At 40.3% G+C, this 25826-nt stretch overlaps 1 protein-coding gene across 6 annotated transcripts; it reads right to left on the bottom strand.

Moving 5' to 3' along the window:
- Nucleotides 1-1759: 1759 nt before the first annotated feature.
- On the bottom strand, nt 1760-25621 carry ciita (class II, major histocompatibility complex, transactivator). 6 transcript variants are annotated; one of them, XM_030088804.1, is made up of 23 exons: nt 24918-25621; nt 14206-14253; nt 13512-13515; nt 12954-12994; nt 12750-12821; nt 12271-12363; nt 12109-12192; nt 11368-11412; nt 10841-11050; nt 10655-10705; nt 9189-9302; nt 9031-9090; nt 8729-8928; nt 7319-8613; nt 6631-7167; nt 5146-5325; nt 4981-5052; nt 4814-4894; nt 4627-4710; nt 4283-4366; nt 4081-4164; nt 2479-2562; nt 1760-2386 (listed from the first exon to the last, which is right to left on the bottom strand). In XM_030088804.1, exons 1-23 carry the CDS (start codon nt 25495-25497, stop codon nt 2311-2313), a joined length of 4179 nt encoding a protein of 1392 aa, XP_029944664.1. In that variant the 5' UTR covers nt 25498-25621; the 3' UTR covers nt 1760-2310. The 6 variants fall into 6 exon arrangements, with proteins under 6 accessions (XP_029944664.1, XP_029944665.1, XP_029944669.1 ...); XM_030088805.1 differs by having other exon boundaries at nt 12271-12357; XM_030088809.1 differs by lacking the exon at nt 24918-25621 and adding an exon at nt 22846-23000.
- Between the last annotated feature and the right edge of the window lie 205 nt (nt 25622-25826).

The following is a 25826-nucleotide window of genomic DNA, read 5'->3' as shown; positions in this document are numbered from 1 at the left end:
CACCACTGCATAATAACTGAGGTGAGTCTTTACTTCTGCTAAAAGCTGGAGGAAGTTGCCACCAGATGGACACAATTGTCTTTTTTTTTTTTTCAATCAAAGTCTGCAAAGCGTGTCTCCACACTGTGACTGACAGTAAACATTCCAAGAACTGAGGCAGTGGACCCACTAACATCTCTCCCTTGAGTGATGAGCACCTGTACCTTTTGGAACAAAACGAAACACTCGAGAGAGAAAAAACACACTAGTATATTATTTTACCCCTCAGCCAGACAATGTGACTCGTGCACCGCCGTCGCCATTTTCACTTTCGCTCACATTCTTTCTCTCGGCTGTGTGTGATACTGTTCCTTCAGCCTCTGTGGTTGTTTCTATTTTGCTATCCTTGGCTCCACAACAGTGTGATAAGGAGGCAGCTCCTGCATGAGCTTTGTAAAATATGACCGCATTGCAAAAGCAGGATTTCTTTCTCTCTTTAGTCCTTAACATTCACCCAAAGTTTTTACAAACCTGCCAATAAACTCAAGCAATGTCTCACTCTCTCCTTGCACAGTTCACAAACTTGGAGAACTCACACTTTTCAAACATACTGGTGAAGTTCACGTGAAGGCACACGCCTCACGTGAACTTCAACATTTTCTAGCCAACAGTTCACTGGTGTATCCTCAGGCCACAGCCACAGCCATTTATTCGGACTAATTTCCCACTCAGTGCCATTTGTATACGCTCAGGTTAAGCTGTAGGAGAAAGAGCCTTTTCCATTTCTTCCCTAACTTCACCTGGAGTTTGATTATCTCTTATTCGTTTACCAGGCCTCTATTTTGGACGGATTCTTTCCCATGTTGACCGAGTAGATTAGCAAAAACATCAATAAAACAGTGATTTAAAAAAAAAGTGTCTCAGAGTTTCTGGCTCCTCTTAACAGAAGTCCAAGCAGTGTGACCTTCTGGCAGGTTCTCACTTACTCTGAAGTCAAATTATTCATATCATAGAGCTAGTAATAAATATATGTGATATCTGTAAGGATACATGAAGTGATTACTACTTCTACTACTCTATATTCTTCACTCGTCCCTGAATGGGACATAAGGAAGTTTCTCCATTGTGTTCTGTTCTTAGCAGCATGCAGTTTTGTCTGTTCCACCTCTCGTGTCACAGTCCTGCTCAGTGAGGTGATATTTTTCTGATTGTGGCCCTTTTGGAGAAAAATGTTTGGACACAATTACACCAAAAATCAGTATTTGATGAGACAAGACTAAAAATATTACATGTGTTCGCTCAATAACTCCCCCGCTTTTTATGGGATGGACAACTGAAGGAAATGTTGCTCTCTCCAGTCAGAACATACAGCAGCTGAGACATATCCAGGTCGCAAAGGAGATTTTTCATATTTCAAATATGAAATAGTTTTATGTATTCTACATGTTCATGCTTTGTATTATTTGTTAAAATGACATATTTTCCAATGAATTCCATTAAAAAAAATTCCTTCCTCCATGTGCCCGTAGAGGGTACCAACATTCAAACAATTCAGAATTAAAATATTAATGCTTTTATTTCTGACATCTCTCTCTCTCTCTCTCTGCTTGCTGTAAGGCTGACATGATATGCATGATAATATTAATCCACAGATACACAGAGGCAGAAGAAAGGTCAGCGTGCATAAAAATTAAGAACAGAAACCTGTGAGGAGGGAAGTGAAAAGATATCTGCTGTACGTAACCGCATGATTCGCAAAAACAAAGCAGAAAACAACATGTAGGCTCAGGTCACATGAGACATTTTATTTATATCAAAGTGCAAAAGTGATAGAAAATTTATAGTCAAACAATACAAAAACAGCTTGTTCCAGCAGATATTTCAGACATTGATGTCACAAAGAAATATTTATTCAATTGTCAGAGACCCAAAACAAAAACATCAAACATAAAAAAGTGAATAGTGCAAATGTAGGTTTTGAATTATGAACACAAACACACACAGGTTGTCTGGTGCAGCATTGCTTCTTCCTTCGTTGCAGTCTCATATTTTTGACAAACTGATCAATACAGCAGAGGATACATTGCCATAGTACATTATTTCTGTCATTCTTGTTACTGTTACTACTTTGAGGAAAAAAAAAAAAAAAACTAAACTAAATGTAATGCATGATGTTGACAAGTGCATCATTGAATGAAGAAAAAACAAAGATCCACACTTTTAATGTCAGGGCTGTTATCTGTAAAGTACAAGTCAAGAGGGTTCAGAGACACATGAACAAAAGAAAACACTTCCTCCTGCAGACATATTCAAACGATCTTGATTCTTATTCTAATGACAGAGGATGCGGCTGTCCTGCTGCTGAAGTCTGTCAAAAACTCCATATGGAATACACTGATTCCACATCCTGTCAGAACAGACACAGCACAGTTCAATAATAATAATAATAATAATAAAGAGATCAAGATGAAGACATGCTGGGGTAGCATAATAACTCACCTCAAAGTCTTGATTTTAGTGCAGTTCCTCAGACTAGCTGCCAAGCTCTGCGCTCCAACGTCTGTTACCTTGTTGTATTTCACACTGTGAAACAGAAATGAGACGGAGCAAAACTTAAAATTTGTGCATGTCACTGTCAAACTTCATATTCAGAGTAAACAGAGAGCATCAAATCAACAAATCAATCAGCATCGACTATCTTAACTCCATTCATTCCTCTGCTCTGTTTTCTGTGTCGCTGTGAGAAAATTGGCTCCTGTACAATGGTTCAATCAAAAATATGAAACATATTCTTTTTAATTGGATTTTTCACAAATCAGTGTTTGACTTGTTATGATATGGCACATGTTATTTCCTGTTTTTTATGGTGCCATCGTGTTGTTGTGTGATTTGCACACTTGGTGGCAGTAGTCGGGCAGAGGTTGGAGGAGATGAGGGCACAGGTAGACGGAGAGCAGACAGCTCTCACCAGACCAACAAACCAAACAGGAACAAACCAGCATAAAAAAACTAGTACAAATTTACAACTTTCTATTAAAAACTTGCCTTGTTCATCACTAGATTTTCATCAAATGAAACACACTCTCTATGTAGGTCACATAGCTCTTCTTTGCTGTTTACTCTTATGGCGGGGTTCAGATGATTGAAGTCCAAAGAAACCAAGCATGTAGACAATATAAATTTAGGATTTACGCACTAGATTGGAGTGAGGGACAAGAATAACTGAGGCATTCTCAGTGCACATCCAGCTCCTGTTCACCCTGGCATTTCTTACAAGTTCAAGTTCAAATCACTTGGTTTTTTTTTAATCTAATTTCTGCTGCCGATCTCTCCTCTGACCCAACAGATTTAAGTCAAGTGGTTATCTTATCCCATGCAGCAATTTTCCTTTTGTTGATTTCCCAACAATCAATGTACCAAACCATATTTCTGGTTTGGTTCAATCTCGCTGACAAGTTCCTCGATTTCAGTTTCGGATAAGTTCCTCATTTTTTTTTTGCCCTCTCTGACTTGATGATGTAAAGTGAGATTTTTTTTTTCTAAGAAGCGAGCTGTTGCCATATATGGTTAATTGGAGGCATTTCTCCAGACCAATGTTTCTGACAGTACAAGAACAAGTGGGATTTATCAATACCGATGACTTAGTGGCGTACACATGAACCAAGTTCAAAAGTTTGATAAATACAGATTTTTTTTTTGTATTTACGCACATTCTGAATTTTGTTCGTAAGACAGAATGTAGAACATCATCTATGCACTGATGAAAAATGAGAATCACACTGCTTCCACCAAAACTTTTGTCGAATTGGCAGACTTCTTTGCATCTATTCTATACTTTGACCCTATGATTCAGGTGTTTTAGGCAGAGTCTCCACTAAGTGCTGGACGCTGGTGGCGATAGAAGCCCATTGACAACAGTGAATAAAAGCTGTTAGCAGTATTGCCAAAGATTTGGCAAATTCTTCATAGGGACATACTCAGCTCTGCTCCTCATCCCATGAAACGATCCTGCCAAATGCAGCACGATCGCACACACACACGCATGCAAAGACATAAACATTTTGAAGAAGTGAATTAGAACGTGCAGAAAAGTAGCCTTACTCAAGGTCAGTCAGGGACTTCATGTGTGGGAGGGCAGCTGCTAAACTCTCGGCCCCTTCGTCAGAAATCACATTGCTGTACAAACTGGAAAAAAACAAAACAAAAAAAAAAAACAAAAAGAGAAGTGAAATTAAGTGGGTTTAACTGGAAGTACCATTTATAGGCATGTAGGCACATTCATGCATGTATCCAGATTACAAACCTTAAACACTGGAGTTTGGGCAGATCGATCAGTGCAGTCACGAGGTTTTTAACTCCCTGGTCTCCGACGCAATTCTGTGACAAACTGTAGGTGAGGAAGACAAAATTCAGTTACTGTGTCAAACTGCTCTCCTGGAGATTCATGGCCAGGTCCAGCAGAAAGCCAGATAACGAGCCACATTATAATCAGCTGTGTTGACGCGGGGAGAAAACATGCAGAGCTGCGGCCCTACACGAATGCAGTTTGACACCTGTGCCTCAGACCCACAAATGCTATGAGCCGAGAAGTTTATTCCTTCCTGGAATCCTCAAAACTCAACCGGCAGGCACTTTTGACATACTCACTTGAGTATCTGAAGGGAGCGGAGTGAGACCAATGCATGTTTCAACCCTTCTGTTCCTTTGTCCCCTATCTTGCAGTTCTCTAAACTGAAAAAAGAGAGAAAGAGAATATGTCAAGGAGCATAACTGGTTATTTTTATAATGAAGTTTACATTCAAAGGAAGATATAAATACAAGTATATACACTTACTCCAAGTGTTGCAGATTCTGAAGACCAGGCAGGAGTTCCCATAGCGTCAGAAGAGCCATGGGGCATTTCTCAGGACCGAGCCTGGTAGGAAGGAAAATGCTCTTGTCACATTTTATACTATTGCTACTGATAAATTGACTGGAACATCATGTGTCAGACCAACTCACGCAAGCTCCAGCTTTTGCAGCTGTTTGACAGCTGGTACTCCTTCTGCCAGGATTGACAGTGACTGGTTGGAACTGCAGGTAAGTGAGACACAGTTGAAGAACCAGACAGAGAGAGAGGTTTGGTGAAGGAGCGCTTCATCTACCTCTTAATGCTGACTGACTTACCTGTCTGATAGTCTCTTCTTTTGATGTATATCCACGAGGCTTGCCAGATTTTCAATGTGGCACACCTGCGTGGCCTTCAGTGGGTGGATCTCAAACTTGGACACGGCCCCCTGTAGGAGCTCCATTTCACCATTTTGCTCCAGCAGCCTCCAGAGAGTGATAACGTCAGCAATGCATGCCCTGGAGGAAGCAACATTTACAAGACAGTGTCTCATATGATTGCATTTCAACGAGTAACCATATATTAAAGATGTTTTTCCTCTTATTCCTTGTGCAAAATTAAAAATGAAAAAAACATATAGAAATGAGTAACTTATTGCTATTTAACTTTCTTCAAAGTCCAGAGAGTGCTAAGACGCTGATACCCCTTTCCCACTGGCCGCTAATAATCAAGGTCAAGGTCAAGGTCAAGATTTATTTCTATAGCACATTTAAAATACAGTAAACACTGCCCAAAGTGCTGCACATGTTAATAACACCATAAAAAACAGTAGAAAAATACAAAAATTTAAAAACAAAAAAACCCCAAAAATTATCGGCTCCTCATGGCAGTGGCAAAGGGTTTAATCGGCATTTCGACCCGGGTCGACTGACCCTGCAACCGACCCGGGTTTTAATCGGCTCGCCTCTGATCAGCTTCAGTGGGAAAAGGCAGACCCAGGTCGACGCGGTAATTTACGTGATGACGTCGACACAGCGTGCCTACGTTAGCACGCTTCTTGTCACTTGCCGTTTGTTAGAGGGTTGACCAGTGTTTAAAAACCATGGGTTGACTCACTAGTTTCAATGGGAAAGGGGTATGAGAGTAACTCATGCTGATATGGATACATCCAGTTGAATGTTTTCATTCAAGCTTTATGATTGTACTATTGATATTTAAAAAGAAATATCCCAACTCTACTCTTTAAATACTCCGAAACCAACTGAAGGTTAATTCGAGAGGTATATTTTACATGTAATAGGATGCAACAATTTGTAAATGTTACATTTTCTTTCCAACAACATATCACATGTTGGAAAAAAAAAGGCTTCTCAAAACGACACATAATTGAGGAAATAACTGTGCAAACAAAAACTTTGTCTTGTAAGTTCCTTCGAATCAGAATAGCATGTCAGCCTGCCACTATGAAACCCGTAGACTGGTACAACTTGTTCCTCATTTTGATACTTGCAATAGACTGCAGAACTGACATATTCACCATCATTTGAGGGAATCTGCTGACTTTTGGGCTCTACATTAAAAAAATGACAACTCAAAAAACAAACATGAGTGTTCACCGATCACACAAGAAAATAACATTTTTTTTCATACAAACATCCAGATATAATTCTGACTGGACATAAAAGCAATACATGATGTAAAGAGTATACTCCTTTCTTAACAATCCTGAAGTTTATGTGAATTGTGTTTATTTTTTAACATGTTAAACAATGAGACAATGAGCAACTCAAGAAACCTTTGGAGATATGCGTGATGTCTCTTACTTGTATGTCTTGATGTTGCACAGGCTCACTAGAGTTCGGAGTCCACGGATCTGAATCCACGAGGCCTCGAGATCCAAAGAGAAGCTTCTGTTTTCACTTGCAGCCCGTTCAAGAGCTTTCTGCAGGGTAAACACATCTGGCGGTCCAAGCAAAACTCCATGAAATGTCAGGAATTCTGGAAGATTTGCTGCCAGGTGAGTTAGTAACCGTGCACCTTCAGTGTCCCTGCTACTCTCCTCATGGATAAAACTCGCCTCATAAATACAGTGGCAAGCCTCAAGGACCTGTGCAGGACTTAGGCTACTATAAGAAAGACCTTCCAGATGTTTAGTCACTAAGGCCTGCTTGCTGGCCACTCGAGTCCCAATGGACGTCTCTGAAAGTGAATGGAGCCTCTGACGTTGAGCCGTGCTTTGGAAGACTAGCCCCACTGCAAATCGCTGAGTCAGCTCAAACTCTTCACTCTGCAGTCGTCTGCGGCCCCTTGCAGCTGACTGGAATGGGAGGGTCTGGGAAAAGCTGCGGTCGGATACGGTCCTAAAGAAGTAAAAAGTGTCAAAGGTTAAGAAAGTTACAGTGAACGTGAAGGACAAACACAAGTTGGAGTTGGAAAGGAATGTACTCCTTCATTATGAACTTTTTTTTTAAGTGCATTAATTCTTTATGCTAGTCAACAGTGGAATTTTACCTTGATAAACAAAGATGGACTGCTGCCATGTAACTCTGGAGAAAAGGGTTAGTCCAAAACAGAATGTGGCCATCATGGTCATTCATGCTTTCATCCCCTTCTTGTTTCACTTCATCTTTTCCTCCTTGTATATCATCTCTTGATATGCACGACCTTGCCCTGTTTTGCTGAGAGAGAAGGAGTTTTGTCCTGAGGCCAAAAGACTTTACTTTATCAGATATGGACAGTCCTGTGGGAAGCAGGGAGGTGTTGGCTTTGATCCCCTCCCAAGCCAAAAGGCTGAGCTGGAATAGCAGCTCTTTTTCCTCATCTTCATTTTCTTTCACTTTAGCATTCTCCATGCTTTCGTCCACTGCGTCTGCATGTTTCATACGTTTTTTTGCCCTGTTTGCTCTACGGGAGCAAGACAAAGGAGCCGTGTGTGTTCTGGACGAGGTAACATTATTTCCATCAAGCCTTGTCTCCTCAGAATGAGTTGAAACTTTTGTCTGCATTTCATTTGCACATTTGACAGAACTTTGAGTGCTTCTACGGTCTGTCTCGAGTTTCAGACAAAGCACTTGATGACACAGCCCAGTTAAAGTTCTTGGTAGAACCTCCAAAGATTTTGACTCCTCCAAGACCAAGCACACCATTTGACACAGTCCCGGGTTCCAGCAGAGGAGATGCAGGTAGGTGCTGCTTCTTAAGGAGTGTAGCGCAGAAGTTCTCAGTGCAGGATCGGTGAAGTATTTTGAAAAATACGTTTCTACATTTGTCGAGGTGAAGCCACACACCTCCACAAGGCTGTCTGCACGCCGGAGCAGCTGGCTGGCAGTGCCTCTTGGCCGGCTGGAGAGTAGAAGAGTGCAACCTGGAAGTAAGATTCTCTGAAGGATAGCAGAGTAAAGCTGCCGAACAGTGAAGGCCTGCGCCTTACTGTCTTTCTGCAATGATGCGATCAAGTCTTTTTCCTGAGGCTGGAGTAGGCTTTCATAGTCCCGCAGCTCATCGAATCCATCAAAAATGATGAGCACTCGTTGAGGGGCTGCAAGAATCTGAGTGTATATTGCCTCGGGGTCTAGGCAGGAAGGAGCAAAGGTGGAGAGGCTGAGCAGGAGGGTCTGAAGGCTGCAGATTGGCTCTGTGGCATTGAGTGCTTTGCCATCTAATAAGAAGACAAAGTCAAACTGGGGAATGCAGTCCCTGGACCAATCAAGACACAGCTTCTTTATCAGGGTGGTTTTACCCATTCCGGTATTGCCAACCAGTAAAATGTAGTGTTTGAATTTGCCTTCATGTGAGCCTCCAAAGACCTGAGCAGAAAAAGAAATCTATATTAGAACCACTGGATTGTAGCAAACAATAAAGTGGATGTTCATAGAGTAGATCATTACTAAACGTACTGTGAGGTTAAAGTAGCTTTCTTACCTGACTCAGTTCAAGCGAGTTCTTTTGCTTATCTGTATCAGCTGCGATGACCAGTTCCTTTATTGGGCATTTATTTGAGTTTTTCCCCGACTGAGGAAACTGTTTCTGGCTCACTTGCATGTCCACATAATGGTTGAGGTCCATCTCCACCTTCTCACCAACATGAGCTTTCGCTTCATGAATGTAGTCCTTTACAACCTCTGACAAAGCAAAGAAATTCAATTCTAGAATGCTTCTCTGCTAAGTAGAAATTATACAGTTTTTAGCCTATATGACGGCTCCTAAGGCACGGGGTAACTCACGTGGGATTTCGAAGACTGTGGAAGACTGAGAGGGAGGTGTTTCCTTTGAAGGGGAAGTCACTAAAAAGGGACAAAAATATGACATTTGAAACTGGTAACAGCTCTGTGAGATAAATTATCCTCAGTTAAAAATTATTAACATGAATAGTGATGCTTACTGCGACTGGGGTGAACAGGTGAGACACTGGGGTGGGACATAGCTTTGCTAGTAGAGTCTGACAGAGATCCTGGTGGGGATGAACTCATCTGGACAGGTGCTGTGGCACCACCCACTGCCAGGACAAGACAAGAAACATTAACACATATTCCCATGCAGACCCCTTGATCAAAGAACAGTTATTTCAATGAAACTCAAAAGAAACTTAAATTGTATCAATGTAAAAAGCAAAGGGCTACAGTGGTGTCATGTTTATATACTCTGAAAGATATGGGCAAATAGGTGTGGTACATATTTGGCAATATTGGCACTGTTTATAGGAGGGTGTGCCGGATGTGGTCCACTGAGTTTGTTTTATGTTCATGTAACATGAAGATAGCCTGGTTAAACTTCTCTAATCAAAGCTATCTCAGGTACGCCTGTGAGTTCTAATGTGAACGATAAACATATGTCAAGTATTTTCTTTAAAACACTTTCCTACTGACAATTCAAACATTACTGCCATAATAATATTTCTCTTTAGTCTCAGAGTTTAAAGCAATGCATTTCAATCAATATACACACCCACGTCACAGGTTACAACAAATCAGATTTGAATTTGGTATTAATTACAAGAAAGGGCTCTTGCTTATTGTAGAGAAACTGTGTTTCTCCCAGTCAACCAACCAAACAACCAGTCAACCAACCAGCCAGCTATGTCCTTTGTTCTCTCTGGCTCTCATTCAACATGTGGCCCTGTGCTCTAGCTGGCAGAGTAGCATTCACCAAATTAACATTATTGAGACATTTTAGAGAAATTGTACTTGTGATAATAAACTGAATGCGGCAAACCTTTAAGTTTTGATTGAGTACAACACTTTAGAAAAGCAACTCCAATGGGCCTAATGTGAGGCATTTCCTTTTTTTGTGACTGGGATATATTAAAATGATCCCATTACTAATAAAGATTCACAAAAAAAAAAAAAAAAAAAGTGGTCAAGTTGAATAACTTAAAAAATGTGAAACTCTAGATATTTTAAGACACTGTCCACCATTTAGACTGTGGTTCCTGGGTTGAGCCCATACTCAGCAGTCAGTGTTATTACAAGAGTAGAGAAGAGTAGAGTAGAGCGTAGTTTCAGATTGTTAAGAAAAAGATTATCTGACAAGAATGTGTTGTTGAAAAAACAATGTTTAGAAAAGACATATATAATATTTAAAATTTCACAAAGTCACATTGATTCTTTGTGTCAGAATATTCACACCACGATTAAATGAAGTTACAGAGCAAACACTCTCTGCTTTAGCAAGGCTGAATGCAAATGCTCTGTATTCACTTTGAATGTTTATCATGGGTTGAATATGGCACATGACGTGATGATATGGCTTGATTATGCAAACATCTGGTGCCATCACAACGCCACTTGCGCTGAGGAGACCAGCACTGGGCTGAACTCAGTATTATTTGGAAAGTGGATTTTTGCTCACCTGGAGAAAGAGGTGACACATATTGTTTCGGAGGTGTTGAGGGAGCAGGGACTGCAATGAAAGAAACATTATGCAAAGTGGATGAATAACATGAACACAGGGACAAATTAGAATAACAATGAGCTTAAACTGCTGAGTCCAGCACAGAACTGTTAACATGTTAACAATCTGTATGTTGTGACTCACCAAATATAAAGGCAGGAGCTGCAGTAGTGTTGGGGAGTGATAGCCTAATAAACTTGGGTGGAGAGGTTTGGAAAATTCCATATTCTGGACTTTTTGGGAGGGGAATAAGCTGAATGGGGATGGGAGCAGCCGATGGGGATGTATAGACATGAAGGGGTTTGGGCGGCGTGATGGATGGAGTCGCTACTGGAAGTGAATCTCTGTCAGTTCCTGAAAAATAAGACAGCTGATGATTTCCCACAGTCCACTGCAATCTGAAGTATGATTTTATATACAATAGGCGTACTGAATGGCCTGAACATGAAATTACCATCCATACATGACATGACGGCTGCATTGACTCCAATTCAGGTACAATAAATTTGAAAATGAGGTCTAGCCACATAAACGGCTCAGTGTGAATTTCAGTAAAAATATCATTTCCATTAAAATCCACCAAGATGAGATCAAACAAGATGTTGATCGAGAAATAATCAGCATTCCCAAGAACACTGTGAGTTACTGTGATATAAAACATGAACCCTCACCTTCAGCAACGAGCTCAGCCTGTGGCCTTTTAGTTCTTGATCGACCTGGACAAAAAATGAAAAACCAACATTTCAGCTTAAGCTGTCATGTGAACTTAAATTGAAACAGCTAAGAAACCTCTGTTTCAGAGAATGTGATATCGAAATACATTATTTTTATAAGCAACAGGCATTTTAACTCATATAAGTGTATACTGTGTTTTGTGGATCCTCCTGCTTAAAAAGAATCATTTCCTGTGGGAATATAAAGGGTTTTCTCAGTAATTTATTTGGATAATAACAGATTTTATTTGGCTGAGGGTAACTACCGATATGAACAATTAATTGATTTGACTAATGATTCATTCCAAATCCCCTTTGTGATCCAACTTTCTCAATCTATTAAAATACTATTGTAAATTCTATCCACAACCTAAAAATCATTTAAAGAGACGCTATTTACCTAATTCTTAACCACAGTAATGCGATTCACAAAATCCAAGTAAAGCTGAAAAATATTCAAAATACTGAGAAACAAACCAGACTGTTGATCTGCTTAAAACACTAGTGCGGTTCTATTGTTGCTGATATACTGTTAATCAGAAAAAACCCCCCAACAAATTATGAGAAGTGAAAAGAGATTAATGACCAATGAGGTAGCGTGAGAATGTGAAAGGGTATCAGTCACACACACTGTCACATACATGAGGCAGCTTTGTCAAAACAAGAAATAAACACTCGTGAGAAGTCTGGCTTGCTCACCTGTTGCTCTGTGGCTGTTTGTGCTTTTGTTTTCATCACTCTTTGCTCTTTTGTTTTCACCACTGAACATTTCTGCATCAGAAGCTGAAAAGAAAAGAAGTAATGACACGTAAACTTATTGCAAAATCAAATCGAAATGACCAAATTTGCACGTTTGTGTACCTCTCCGTCTTTTTCTCCTGTCTTTTGTTTTGCTGTTTATTTCAATATTGTTTCTCGGCTGGGGATTTGGTAAAGGGTCGGGAGTCTCTGTTGTTGTGGAATACAAGAGGAAGAAGAAGTAAACACATCAGTGAAGCACCTACTGTAACCAGACACTGATGTTTGTTCACATTTCAATCCTGAACTAGAAACAAAGAAATGCAGTGATTCTAATCAATCAAGTCTCATTTGAAGTAAAACACTTGAACACAATTTTTTTTGGAACAGTACAATTACTCCTTCTACTCTGAGTGCCAGTCGAACTTCTTTAAGCCCCTTTTCCTGTAAGAAAAATTCATTTCTTCGAAAGTCAAAAAGCTCTTGAAAGGCTCGATTAGTAAACTACACTCAGTATCTGTTCATAAAAGTCCATGTCATTAAAGGAAGGAAAAAAAAAAATAAAAGGAAAGAAAGATGTCACATATCAAATATGTCCTCACCGCAAAAGCTGGATTCCGTTTCATTGAACCATGGATCACCATCGAGGAGCATATTAGTGTCGAGGTTCTCAACTGCATCAAGATAGCCAGAAAACCACTGATTAATGGAGATGTGTGAGTTTATGTCTTAAAAATGATAAGTTCAATGCATGTTATTGATAATATAAAATGGTGTAAATATGCAGAGATTTAATGACCACTTACCTAAATATTCATAATTCACAGAGTCCAATAGATTTTCTAAAACACACACAAGCAAAAAAAAAAAAAAATTATACAACAACACTTTTACAGCAGTTTGTTCCTGTGAATAAACTTATATCTGTGTTTCTGTGTGGCTGGTGTCCTAGTATCTCAGCATGTCTCCTTCATTCTTCTTTAGACTCTGTTTATTTTGGCTTATAATGAAAGGCCCAATAAGTATGTGTGTACTGAAAAAAACTCTTCACTGCACTTCATTGTCAAAAGCTATGACGTCTACCAATCTGCTAAAACAAAAAAACTACTAGACTGTAGGTCTGTGTTTGCAGTCGAATATTCCTCAGACTGAAATTGTGAACATCTCATCAACACTTTCAAATATCTTTGAATGATTCCCAGTGATTGGAGCAATTACAGTGTAGAAAAAAAGAGGACATTTGTAAATGGAAAACAGTTCTGTGCTTCAAATTTATGAAAGTCACTTTATTTCCTGCTTTGATCCGTCCATTAGGGTATTTTCTAGGTTGACACATTTGGATGAAACAGCACTGAAGTTGTATATTTTCTGTGACACAAACTCATCTCAAGCGTTCATAGAAATGAGCAATTATTTTGAATTAATTCTACCTCTGGGGTGTCAAACTCAATTTACTGCCACAAACAGCCCAATTTCATCCAAAGTGGCCCAGGTCAATAAATAATATATAGGAATTAATAGAGCTATAAATCTCTGTCTTTGTTTTCATGCAACAAAGTAATATATCATCATGAAGTTTAAGCTGAATGAACTATCCTTTAACAACACATAAACCTGAAATTTAAATAAAAGAACTGCAATTTCAGTGCCATTCTGCCTCAGGTCACCATGTGCTTTACAACTCATAGATCACAGTGAATTCTTAAAATAACATTTTTTATTTTGAAAGGCATAGCACCTCGAACTGGAACTCAAAACATAGTAGGCCAGTGATATAAAGATTTTAATACCTTTAAATTCGAGAAGTGATCTTTAATGGAGATGGATTTCTATCTGTGTAGTAATTCTGAATCCCATGGCCACATTATCCAAACTAAAGTGGACAGAAAATTAGTTATACCTGAAGGGTCTAATAAATATTTTGCACTTAAAGTCATTATTCCTCATAGCTGACAAATTTCATTTCTTGGGCTGGATTGGACTCTCAGACGGCCTGATTCTGACCTGCCAGCCGTATGTTTGACACCTGTGTCCTACCAAAGATGGAACAGTACCTACCGGGTAGATAAAAGTCAGACTCCAGATCCATTTCCTGCATCATGGCATCTACAAACATACACACACAAAGAGAGAACTATGAAACAAAGCAGTTCACTCCTGGTTAATGTGGTTCAGTGTCACTTTGCCACAGCTACCACCAATGTGGTCACATTACATTATTTCAACTCAGAATACAGCAATGACAAACAATATCCTGTCTGTTTAAGGTCCTGAATGTGACTACAATAAAGGAAATAGCAATATAGTGCAAGAAAATATTGACAGCATGAAATACTAAGTTTCAATGTCTTGAGCATTTTGCTTTGTCACTGAGTCTACAGCTTTGTTTTGACATGCATACATAAGGAAGATATTTTCTGTATTTCCATTTGAAAAGCATTTGTTCAAGTTTACATGCTACTCAGACCACAAAATACTTAAAGTAATGAGTTATGCCAGCGATATCCCACTCGGCATCATTCCCTTTCGGTTTTCTTTTAAATTGATCAATGATTGACCGATGATGTACTGGTTTATGAAATATTTATAATGGACTGATTCATCAGTAGATTTTGTCAGCACAGTTTGACTGGAAGGAAAAACAATTACGCATCTGGACAAAAACCTTGAAAAACTCTCCGTACAGCGCCTGCCACAAGTGAGCCTGGGCCCAGAGAGCAGAACTCCGACACAACCATGATGGCACCTCAAACCAGCGCCATCCTCACCGCCATAGACGAAAAACAAGATGGATGAATAACTTAGAAGCCTTGATTTGGTTTTTCATTCCCTCCTTTTGTAATAAAAGTGGGCGGGACTAGGAGATCAATACATATGTAAGTGCGTATCTGTTGTATTTTTTTTTAAATTTACTTATTTCTTTTTTTTTTTATCTTAAATTCAACATTGACAGCAGAATGTCATGGCATTGCACAGATAAGAAGCCCCATAACCTTTTATGATACCTACTAAAAATCTCCTGTACCAGTGGTGTGACCTCCATGGTGAGTTGGAACGTTCGAGGTAATTCCCACAACATCAAGCGAAGCGAGCCAAAACCTTGTCCCATTTGAAATCACCATCTGCTGACGTACATTTTCTCCATGAAACTCAGATTAGAGCCCCGGAGCGTAATCGACGACGCTGTGATTGGACTGTTCAGATATTTCAATCCACGTTTTCAAGCTCAGCACGTAGTGTAGCAATCGAGATATCTTATTTGAACATTTCTCAACCATTAATGATGAAAACGGTGGATTCATCATAGTAAATGGACTACACTTGTATAGCGCTTTTTACCCTGCTTGACAGAGCCCAAAGCGCTTCACACTGCAATATCACATCAACCCTTTCACACCATACTGGGTGGTGGTGAGCTACTATTGTAGCCACAGCTGTCCTGGGGCAGACTGACGGAAGCGAGGCTGCCAATCTGCGCCATCGGCCCCTCCGACCACCACCAACCATTCACTCTCACAACTTTCATACTAGGCAAGGTGGGTGAAGTGTCTTGCCCAAGGACACAACGCCAGTTTTACGCCTGCGGGAGCGGGGATCGAACCGCCAACCTTCAGGTTATGAGACGACCCGCTCTACCAACTGAGCTACTGTCGCCATTTATTTCAAAGCGTGTAACTCTGATAAATGTCTCGGTAGCCAAACACTGATGAATCAGTTTTCTCTTTTGATTTCTCAACCAAAATCTCTGAATATTTTTTAACACCCGACGTGTCTGAATCCACGCTGTGAGAATGTTTTGAAGGAGTAATTACAGGTCACATTATTTCACGAGACAAATATGAGGAAAATACAAAAGAAATGACGCAAAGTCATCGCAGCTTGAACTGCTATAGAAAAATATAAAAGATGTTAAAATATTGCAGAAACTCATTAAGCTCAAATCTGAAGACAATACATTTCTTTCTAAAGAAATCAGTGATCAAATCTTACAACTTATGCAGCACGACTTTCAACTCGGAGTAACATTACTGGCACACAAGCTAAGAGGTCAGCAGGTGAATAAATAAGATCTAACAATGGTATCTTGCTCACAAACCCAAAAATGATTCATAACTGCCTGAAGGAATATTATGAGGAATTTTGTAAGTCCAAAACTAAGGGTGGTGCTGAGAAATGGCGAGAGAAATTAAATGTTCAACAACGTCACAATAATTCTCAAAAAGTGCTGAACTGTAATTTAGAGAAGTAACAGATTCCATCAAGTCCATGCACAGTGGTGCAAAATGCAGGCCTGACGGGCTTTGCATTGAATTGACTTTTGATGAATAACAAACACAATTCCGACTCAGAAACTCAGCCCAGGCCAAAACACTTCCCCCGTCATTATCCAATGCAAACATGACACTTCTGCTGAAGCAGGGCAGAGATGAAACAGATCCTTCATCATTTAGACCTATATCTGACTTTAAAATCTTCACAAAAATTTCAGCTACCCACCTTAATATTCGCATTAGCATGATTATTCAGGACCAGACTGGCTTCAGCCCTGCCAGATTCTCTTCTTTTAATGTCAGAAAAGTGATGGGACTTAATTCTATGTCTTGATGCTGATAAAGCATTTGATCAGGCTGAGTGGGAGTGTCTCTTTAAAGTGGTAGAGAAATTTGGTCAATAGGCAATATTTTTATTTCCTGGATACGGTTAATACAAACCATTCCAATGGCGTCCATCATCACAACTCAGAATAGATCTCTCCCTTTTCTCCTTCAAAGAGGAACAAGAAAGGGAGGGATCTACTTGGGGACTCCTCTTTGCCCTTGAACCACTTGCAGTTAGTAATGAGTCACGTAGCCTAATTAAACCAATAAGTTTGGGTTGAGCTGGTCACAAAATGTGGCTTTATGATGATGACATTACTGTTACGATATCTGACCAAGCTCAAGCTCCAACCTCTGCTGATAGAAAGTGAAGATAATGCAAAAAGTGCAGAAAAGTTTCCAGGGAAATTCCAGGAGGGGGCGATGATGGTGGTTTCAAAAAGAGCCCGGGTCTCATTGGAACCCATTCAAAAATGCAGATTTTCACAGTGCTGGTCTCCGTCACTAGTTTCTGCACAGCTGTGGTTCAGTGGGCAGCGCAGTCGTCTCAGAATCGGGAGGTGTTTAGTTCAATTCCTGTCTCCCCCTGTCTGCATGTCAAAGTGTCCTTGGGCAAGACACAGCCATAAGACCTCAGAACCTCATAATTCCTCTGTCCTCTTGTCTTACCAAAATATTAATTAAAAAATGTATTGACTTGAATCCACTAACAGCACCCAAACTATAGATCTAGATATGATCGTAGACGGACATGATGTTGTCTGGCCAGGAGTTACACTGTATTTCAGAAGGGGGTCGGGTGGGGGATCCACTTCAGTGTAAGATAGGTTACCCTCCTTATTCACACTTTTTAAAAATATTGTAACATTTCTGCTGTCATGTTAATGTTGTTTAATGTTGGATGACGTGCTGTAGATTGATTCCGTCATGGCTACCTTAAGGCACCTTTAGAGGAAGTTGGGAGCGATCAGGAAGTGACCAGTCAGCTTGAATGAATGTGCGTTCGGAGAAAAGAAGGAGCAGTCCTGTTGATTTATGCCTATTGTATTCTTTTTTTGTAGTGTTGGCGTGGTTGTTGCCCACAGTAACAGACAAAATAGCAACATTACAGACAAGAAACTCACCTTTCTTTCAAACACCCTGATGGATGTTACAATACTTTCAACATTTGTGGGGTTTTTACCTTTCAGAAAAGCAACATATGAAATACAGATAAGATAAAACAAGTTACTGGCTGTAGTTACAGTCTTGATATCACAGATAATTTAGTGTGGAAAATGCAAAGACATAATAAGAAAACTGACTTTGTAATTTCACCATTCATTTGGGGGGAACGAAATATACAGAATAGCCAAAAAAAAAAAACACCTGCAGAAATTCAGGGAAATTGATGGTTTGGGGTTACTGTGTTCTCAGCATGATTACTGGGCAGCAACATGAGTGGCTCTACTTATGGGCATCATGTGTCCCAAAGTACAGGGGTCTGTTTCACAAAGCAGGTTCAAGGAAGTAACTAAAATGGTTTCCACAGATAAAATGACAAAGTGCTGTACAAGATAAAAAGATAAACATTTTTCATGTCATAGATTTCTCTGGTGGGATGTCCAGCAAAAAGCTTCTCTTAACAAAATTGTCTTCAAATTCTTTCTGAATGACTCCACAGACTTGGAGCGACAAGGGAAAGTGGGCAATTGGTTCCAGAGTCTGGAACCGATGGCCAGAAAGGATCGGTCGCCCCGGGTTTTAAACCGTGTCTTTACGACCTTCAGAAGTTTCTGGCCTGAAGTCGGAAGGGTTCTGTGTGAGGAGGAGAGACACAACAGGTCCGTAATGTACTGGAGGGCCTCGCCGTCCAAATCAATCCAGGAAGCCAACAGAGGCTGGACAGAACGGGGGTAATGTGGGATGTTGTGTTCATAGCTGTTGTCTGTCAGCAGTTTTGAAATGTTTGGAGTTTGTTAAGAATAGTTAAGTTGAAACAACGAGAAAGAGAATTACAATCATCAATTCAAAAATAAATAAAAGCATGAATAATTAGCTCAAGGTCAGATTTTGACAACATTTTTCTGAGCTTAGTGATATTTCTCAAGCGATAAAAACAGTTTTCAACTAAAGTGTGCTTCCAAAGACATGGCCTGATCAAACAAAACCTCTGATGAAAGAGGAACCCAGAGCAGGAAGGTGGGTTCTAATCTGGGGGATCTTACTGTAAGGGGCAACAGGGTTTCTGTTTTGCTTGAATGTGAAAGAGTCAGTGCTTGATGTATGACACACATTCCAGAAACACAGAAAAATGTTCTTACTCAAAACAATTTTTCTAAATGACAGACGGCAGAAAAACGCTCCGCTGAACTCTCCAGCTAAATGAATGAATAAGGAAATGAAATACTTTGTGCAGCTGAAAGTGGGCGGAGTCGAAAAGAGACTCGGTTATGGGGGGAAAAACCTGCTCTGGACCAGGTTAGTTACTGCAGTAACTGACTGAGAGGTGAGCTTACCTCTCTCTGTGAAACAGGTCAGAGTTACTCCTTATTCGGGTTGAGTTGCCTCCCTTCTTGAAGCTGAAATCTCTGAGTTTCCCTCATTTCAGGGTTAAAAGACGCAGAGTTTTCACTAAACCTGCTGCGTGAAACGGACCCCAGGTGAACTGGAACCACCATCCTGGTTAAATATTGATGATAATTTGTGTACCAGCGCTTCACTGCTTGTCATTCTTTTCTCCACATCTGGACTCACTAAACTGTACTCCTCTCCATAACCACACATTCCCACTCTCTATGCAGGATGTGGCCTTTAAAGAGTCAGTCAGACCGGAATCATCCCCATGTTGTGGGCATTCTTACAGAGCTGCAGGATTTTAGAACTGATGAGATTAAACATTCTTCTGAGGAGGAAATGAATGAACAGATATGGGAAAAGATTTGGGGCAAAGCTCTCGCTGGTATCAGTTCCTGTTCAGTCAGTCCAAAGCTGCAACCGATTCAACACACGGTGATTCAGACGACACTATTCCTGTCCACTATTAATGTTTCCTAATTTATCTCTATTGTGTATGAGGGGTGGGAATGCCGAGGACAGTCTTACTCACTTCCTATGGGATTGCCCGAATCTTCAAATAATATTTGGTCTACAATTTTTCAGTGGTACTCCACTGTACTTAATCATATTGATCCTGATCCACAAACAGTTGTATTTGGATTTTCTTCAGACATGAAAAAGATGTATTGTCCAATGTGTCTTACTGGTTTTGGTGGGAGGGAGGAAGCAAATGGGTGATATTGTTCCTGTTACTGTTTTTTTTTTTAATGAATGTACTCTGCAAATATGAAAAAAGTTATAAATATATTTGGGGAAAATGTATTGATTTATCATTTCTGTCGGTCAGATATAGCCTTTTATAAAATGCACCAACAATCATGCATCATGTTTCATAAACTCAACAAGAATACCGGCCAAATTAGCAGTTAATCAGTGAACAGTTGTTCAGTGCACAGAGATACAGCATCTGTGTTCCTGCTGTATCAGGCAGCAAAAAGAAATTGACACAATTCAGAACAGTTGGGAGATATTCAGCATCCAAGGAGAAAACACAAAATCATGTTGTGATGATGCACCAATTCAACTTTCACCAGGGGAGCGCCGCCAAACACAGTAAATTTAATCACCCTTATTTATCTAAAGCACGACCAATTACAAACGAGCTGCATGTTTTTATTGCCTAACCTTTGATGTCTGAGATTTCGTCATATTCCTGGAGGTCGAACATGCCACTTTTTAGTGTTTTCAGGTAACAGCACCAGATGGGGAACGGTAGCATGTCTTTTCCCTGTGAGAGAATTCAAAGCCTGATCATCTAAAAGGCTGTGTGTGTAAAAAAGGGAGGCAAACTTGGTCTAGTGAACACATGTGGAAGCTGATTTGCTAACAGTATTAGAGCTGATCTACATGCAAAGTAACATTTGTGTGATTGGCACAAATACCCTTGATTCTGTGTGCTGAGCCGTCTCATCAAACTTGATATGTTCACTATTTGCCATACTATGTTTAGAAAATGTTTTGAATGAATATACATTTTACTTTAAGAGAAGTAGCTGTGCGAGCTGCGTCTGCGCACAATGTGTGTAAATCACATGTTAAGACTGTTTCCTGTTAGATTAAGCTGTGTTTAAAGTGGAAGTTAGAGATGCAGGCCCTGGTCTTATATTAGGTATGTGACAACTTCACACTTTTCATAATACAGAGCATGAAAAACAGTCAGTTTTGAGGAAGTTGGCAGATTGAAAAAAAAAAACAAAAAAAACCCCACCCTGCTGTGCCAAAAAAATAATTTAATAAGTGAGCAAACGGGTTCTTGCGCAATCACACTCATCCATGCCCTTTGAGGAAGATTCCTCCAAATCCAAATTTCACACTCACACACTCAGCGATCCTGCAGTATTACATCAACGTGTCCTTCCTGTTGCGTATGGATGTGATCGGGAAAGCCTCCCGATCACTGCTGCCATGGAAACATCCTTTGTGGGATCAAGAAGACGATTAGACATTTCCATCAGAAATTACTTCTGTATATACTGGTCAAATTTGAGATCTGTAGCAGCTTCCCCTTTTGAGATTTTAATCCTTTTTAAATGCACAGTTGACGCTAAATGGTGGACTTCCTGTTTGTGTGACGGTCCAGGTGTCACTGAATGGGTGATGGATGTACAAGATCAAAAAAACAAAAAAAAGCTCTATGAAAAGCCATTATCTCCCAAAGTGTTATTAATAAATGCATTTGACCTCCACCAAGGTTCAGGCTGATTGGATCAAAATCCCATGGGATAATTACCATAGGTAAAACCCATATTGCCTTAAAAAAATATTTACTTTTACCAATAGGAGGCATGACCAATATCAGAATTTGTTGCCATGCTCAGAACACACACTGCTCAATGAGTGAATAATCAATGCCTTTAGACGACATTCACCAGTTTTCAGGTTGATAGTGTGAAATCCCAAGGCCACAGTTAGAAAAACTGACATTTGTGTCCTTATTTTGGAAAATTCCATTCAAAATAGTGGCTTTCCTGTCAATCTGCCAAAAAAAAAGTCCAAGTTGATCACCTTGGCATGCTCTAGATGTCAACCAAATTTCATTGTCCACGATAAAACCAAGAATTTTTAAAAATTTGTAGGTGGCGCTGTGGAGCCATTTTGCCCCGCCCACCAAATATCTGCCCACCTGGACACATGTTTCTGAGAAATTTGGCTAGTTTTCATCCATGTTAACATTCCTGAAAAGTGTAAGGAAATTTCAAAAAACAAAACAAAAAAAAAAAAAAAAACTATTATTGTCCTTACAGATACAATAGGGTCTTTCGTGTGTGACCACCCTCATGCTCTACGGTAAAGATAAAATTTAAAAAAAAAAAAACATTCCGTAAAAACAACCATCTTTGTAAACATATAACAGAAAGGAAAGAAAAACAAGCTGCTGAGCTCTGGTCACAAAGACGCAAGACGCATCTGCTGCGAGACTCCTCCTCCTCCTAACGCTGAGTTATTATTAGAAATCATACAAATTCACTTTTTTTCCTGATACTTTTGCACCAGCTATGGGTGCAAAAACTTTCTGATTTCACTTCGCATTCAGTATTTTTACCCCTGACGTGTTTCCCACATTGTTTCACTTTATACTCGTGCGTAATGGTCCACTGCTTCATTATGGCTGAAGATTCACTGAGCAAGGTAAGAAAATATCACAGATAAACATATGAACGTACGTAGCAAACAACGTATTATTAATCATAGGTATCTAAATAACGAAAATAGCAGAAAAACACGTGCGGCAGGGGGATTTTAGTAGTTTTTTTTTTTTAATGTCTGCTGACTTCATGGTCACAAAAATCACAGCTTTTGATGCTGGACATGATTAATCAAATACAAATGAAACTCCATTAAAATTAGCATTAATAATAACAGCGGAAATAGTGAACGATGAAACAAAGAACAAGGGATGGAAGTCAGATTTGTCGCGCGCCCCTCCAACCCATTACTGCGCACTTAGGATAAAGAGGCTGCCTCATCCTCACCCTCACAGGATAGTGGAGTTTCTTTTTACCTGTCAGGTCTCCTTGAATGGTGCTCAAGAGATTCTCCATCGCGCACAGTCCAGTGTCGATAACTTTTCATGAACAGCTCCACATGTGCGCCACAACATTAACTACTACATCAACCACAACGCGCGCGCTCTAATTAACGCACTCGTTTTTGCTTTCACTTTCTCAGCGCGCGCCCACCAACCTGGCCGCGAGTGCCAGATGGGCGAGTGCGAACTGTTTCCAACCAGCAGTTTCTACTTTGAGCTACTTTTCTGCTTTAATGTTGTTGATTTCTCCAAAGATATTTGATTGATTTATTTGATTGACTTTTGCATCATTGCTTGTTCAAAGTCATCATGCATTGGGGTTTTATACATGCATGTTATTTCCTCTTGATCCTTTTGTGTGTGTGTGTTTTGCATGTATCTTTGCACGCATGGATATGTCGGTCTTTTTAAAAAAGAAGACCTGGCTTCTGATCTCCCGTCCTTTACGCATCATATATCTTTTTTTTATTGATGATTGTCTGCAGCCTTATCTTGCATTTATGTAAGAACACGTCTGAGTTTTGATTGGAAATTCTGGTTATAAAGTTTCATTTTAAGAGTACTGGTAATCCTTCAGGTCAGCCTTAACATAATCTTATGTAACTTTCATTGTTTCATTGTGTTTATATAAATAAGACTGAATGGAACAGAAATGAAAAAGTTTCCTTCACTGTTCACTCATACACAGTGCTCACAGTCTTCGCCAAGAAAAAGAGCTTGAAGCACATTTCATTTCACATGCCTCAGTCTCTGCAAGGGCTGCCTGCGTATCAATAGATCCACTTCAAATTCTTTATTGCTGTCTATAAAACTTTGAATGGCCGAGATATATCTCAGATTACTCAAATATTAAACATTTATTCTCCTTTTTTATGCCTTTCCGATTTTCTTTGTTTGAAGTATTTCTTTTCATTCATTGTAAATGGTCTTGTGTCTGAAAGGTTCTGTAAAAACACTGCGTTGCCTCGAGTGTGAACATATAAATCATTATTTTCATCGTTTACAACACAGGGGTCTGTTTTTTGTCTCTATGAGGAAGTTGCAACCCAACAGTGTGACCTACACAACTGTGCAAACATAATTAAAGACTAAAACCCTCCACACACGATCAGAACCACTAAATATGTTATATCCTGTTTTGGGCTCTGAAGGTAAAACGGAAACATAGACTGTATGAACAGAGCAGATATGCCTCAGATATTCTTTTTTTTTTCCTCATTAAATACAGAACTGTCAACTCTGTTCTGCAGTATATATGTATTTTACAGCAAAACAATTGATTGTGCTGTGATTTTGAAGTTTTATCTAATATATGAAACAAATTAAATGTAAAACCGGTGAACCAAGATTAGGTTTTTATGATGGTGAATCGACGGCACAACCGCTGGCAGCGACAGTATACCTGTGAAACTTGAGCTACACCCCTGTGTTGGGGTTTTATTAGCTTACGTAAGAGTCACAGGCTGAAACTATACGAGGTGCAACATGTTTGCCAGAACATGGCGTTATCTGCTCTCTGGCTGTTTGGTGCCTGGTGCATTTTTTTCCTGATAGACTTTATCTGAGGATCGGCCGCACATGCGTACTAATGTCTGAGGGAGTCAATGGCGGCCTACGTGATGTGCGAGTATTCGAGTCATTTTGAAACGGGAGCTCTTTGAAAGTTAGAAACAGTTAGCACGAGGGCCAACAGCGTTTCTGCGGCTTCCTCCAGCCAGCTAATACGACGGAATGCCTGAAATGAGTCCTGTACCTGGAGCTTTCTGAGTTTGCATGTTCGCCTAGTGCTGTATGAGTCACTAAAAATACACGCGACATGAGACTTTCGCTTGCAGACGATGAACAGTGGAAAGCACCTGACAATCCCTGGGGGGGGGGGGGGGGGGGGGGGGGGGCAAAAACAAAAAACTAAGACTCGTTCTTTCAATGATGCCAGTACAAACATGTCATGTCACCTGGATCTTTAAATGTAATGTGCAGATAAGGAGTCTTAAAAGTCAAAGGGAAGAAAGAAAAGACTGAAAATCATTCAAAATGAAACTTACCCCAGTATAAATCCACATTGTTTTCAGCATGTGTTGCACTGTTAGTGCTGCTCACACCTGAACTATACCCAGTCCAAGAATCATTTTCCATCGGGTGTGTGGGAACATCCGCCCCACCACAGAAATGGGAAAAGTCAACTGATGCATCCTGCGCAGCAGTTTGTCGGCCATCTAGTCTGCATAAAGAAAGTGACTGAGTTACAGTGTTTTCCATCAGTCCAGAAATGCACGCTGCATCTGTACTCGAACAAATCCTTTCAATCCTTGAGTCTTTGGCCCAATCCCATCGCCAGATTTCCTCCATGTAGTCCTCCAGCTCATCTCTGATGTTGCCTGTGTCTGCTGCAGCAGTTTGGACAGTGGCGGCATCAGCCGCCGCTCCGGGGATGCTGAGATGTTCGGCGCTCAATCCAGCCGTGGAAACTCTGTCACCTGAGGCCAAAGAGAGGTCTGCGTCTCCTCCTGTGCTCAGATATAAGCTCGCCTCTAAAGTCTCGACAAAGTCTGTAGAGTTGACGTGAAAGCCATCGCAGTCACCGAGAGCCCTGCATGCAACCGCGAGCTCGGTGTTCTCTTCCATCTTCAAAACAGAACATTGACCTAATCACGCTAAATCGCTTCCACTTGTCAACTGCCTGTGGTTTTAACCGGCTGCAACATCATTTGTCGGCCGTCCCGGAGCGTCCACAGACGGACAGCAGCCCTCTGAGCTGCCTCCTCAACCTGCTTTAGCCACTCCTCTTGAGCCAGAAAATTCCCCATTTTCACTGTTTCACTATCACTTCCAGGCTTCTGCTTTGATTCTCCAAGTTTCAGTGAAGAAGTTGTAATGCTTCTGATGCAGTTGGCATAGTAAGAGCTTGTGATTCAGGTCGTGTTTCCTCTGTCCAATGCTGAGTTTGTATATTT

The sequence above is a fragment of the Salarias fasciatus genome, chromosome 4 (assembly GCF_902148845.1).
Source record: "Salarias fasciatus chromosome 4, fSalaFa1.1, whole genome shotgun sequence".
In the NCBI taxonomy this organism is placed as follows: domain Eukaryota; kingdom Metazoa; phylum Chordata; class Actinopteri; order Blenniiformes; family Blenniidae; genus Salarias; species Salarias fasciatus.
This window is presented reverse-complemented; position numbering and strand designations above follow the sequence as displayed.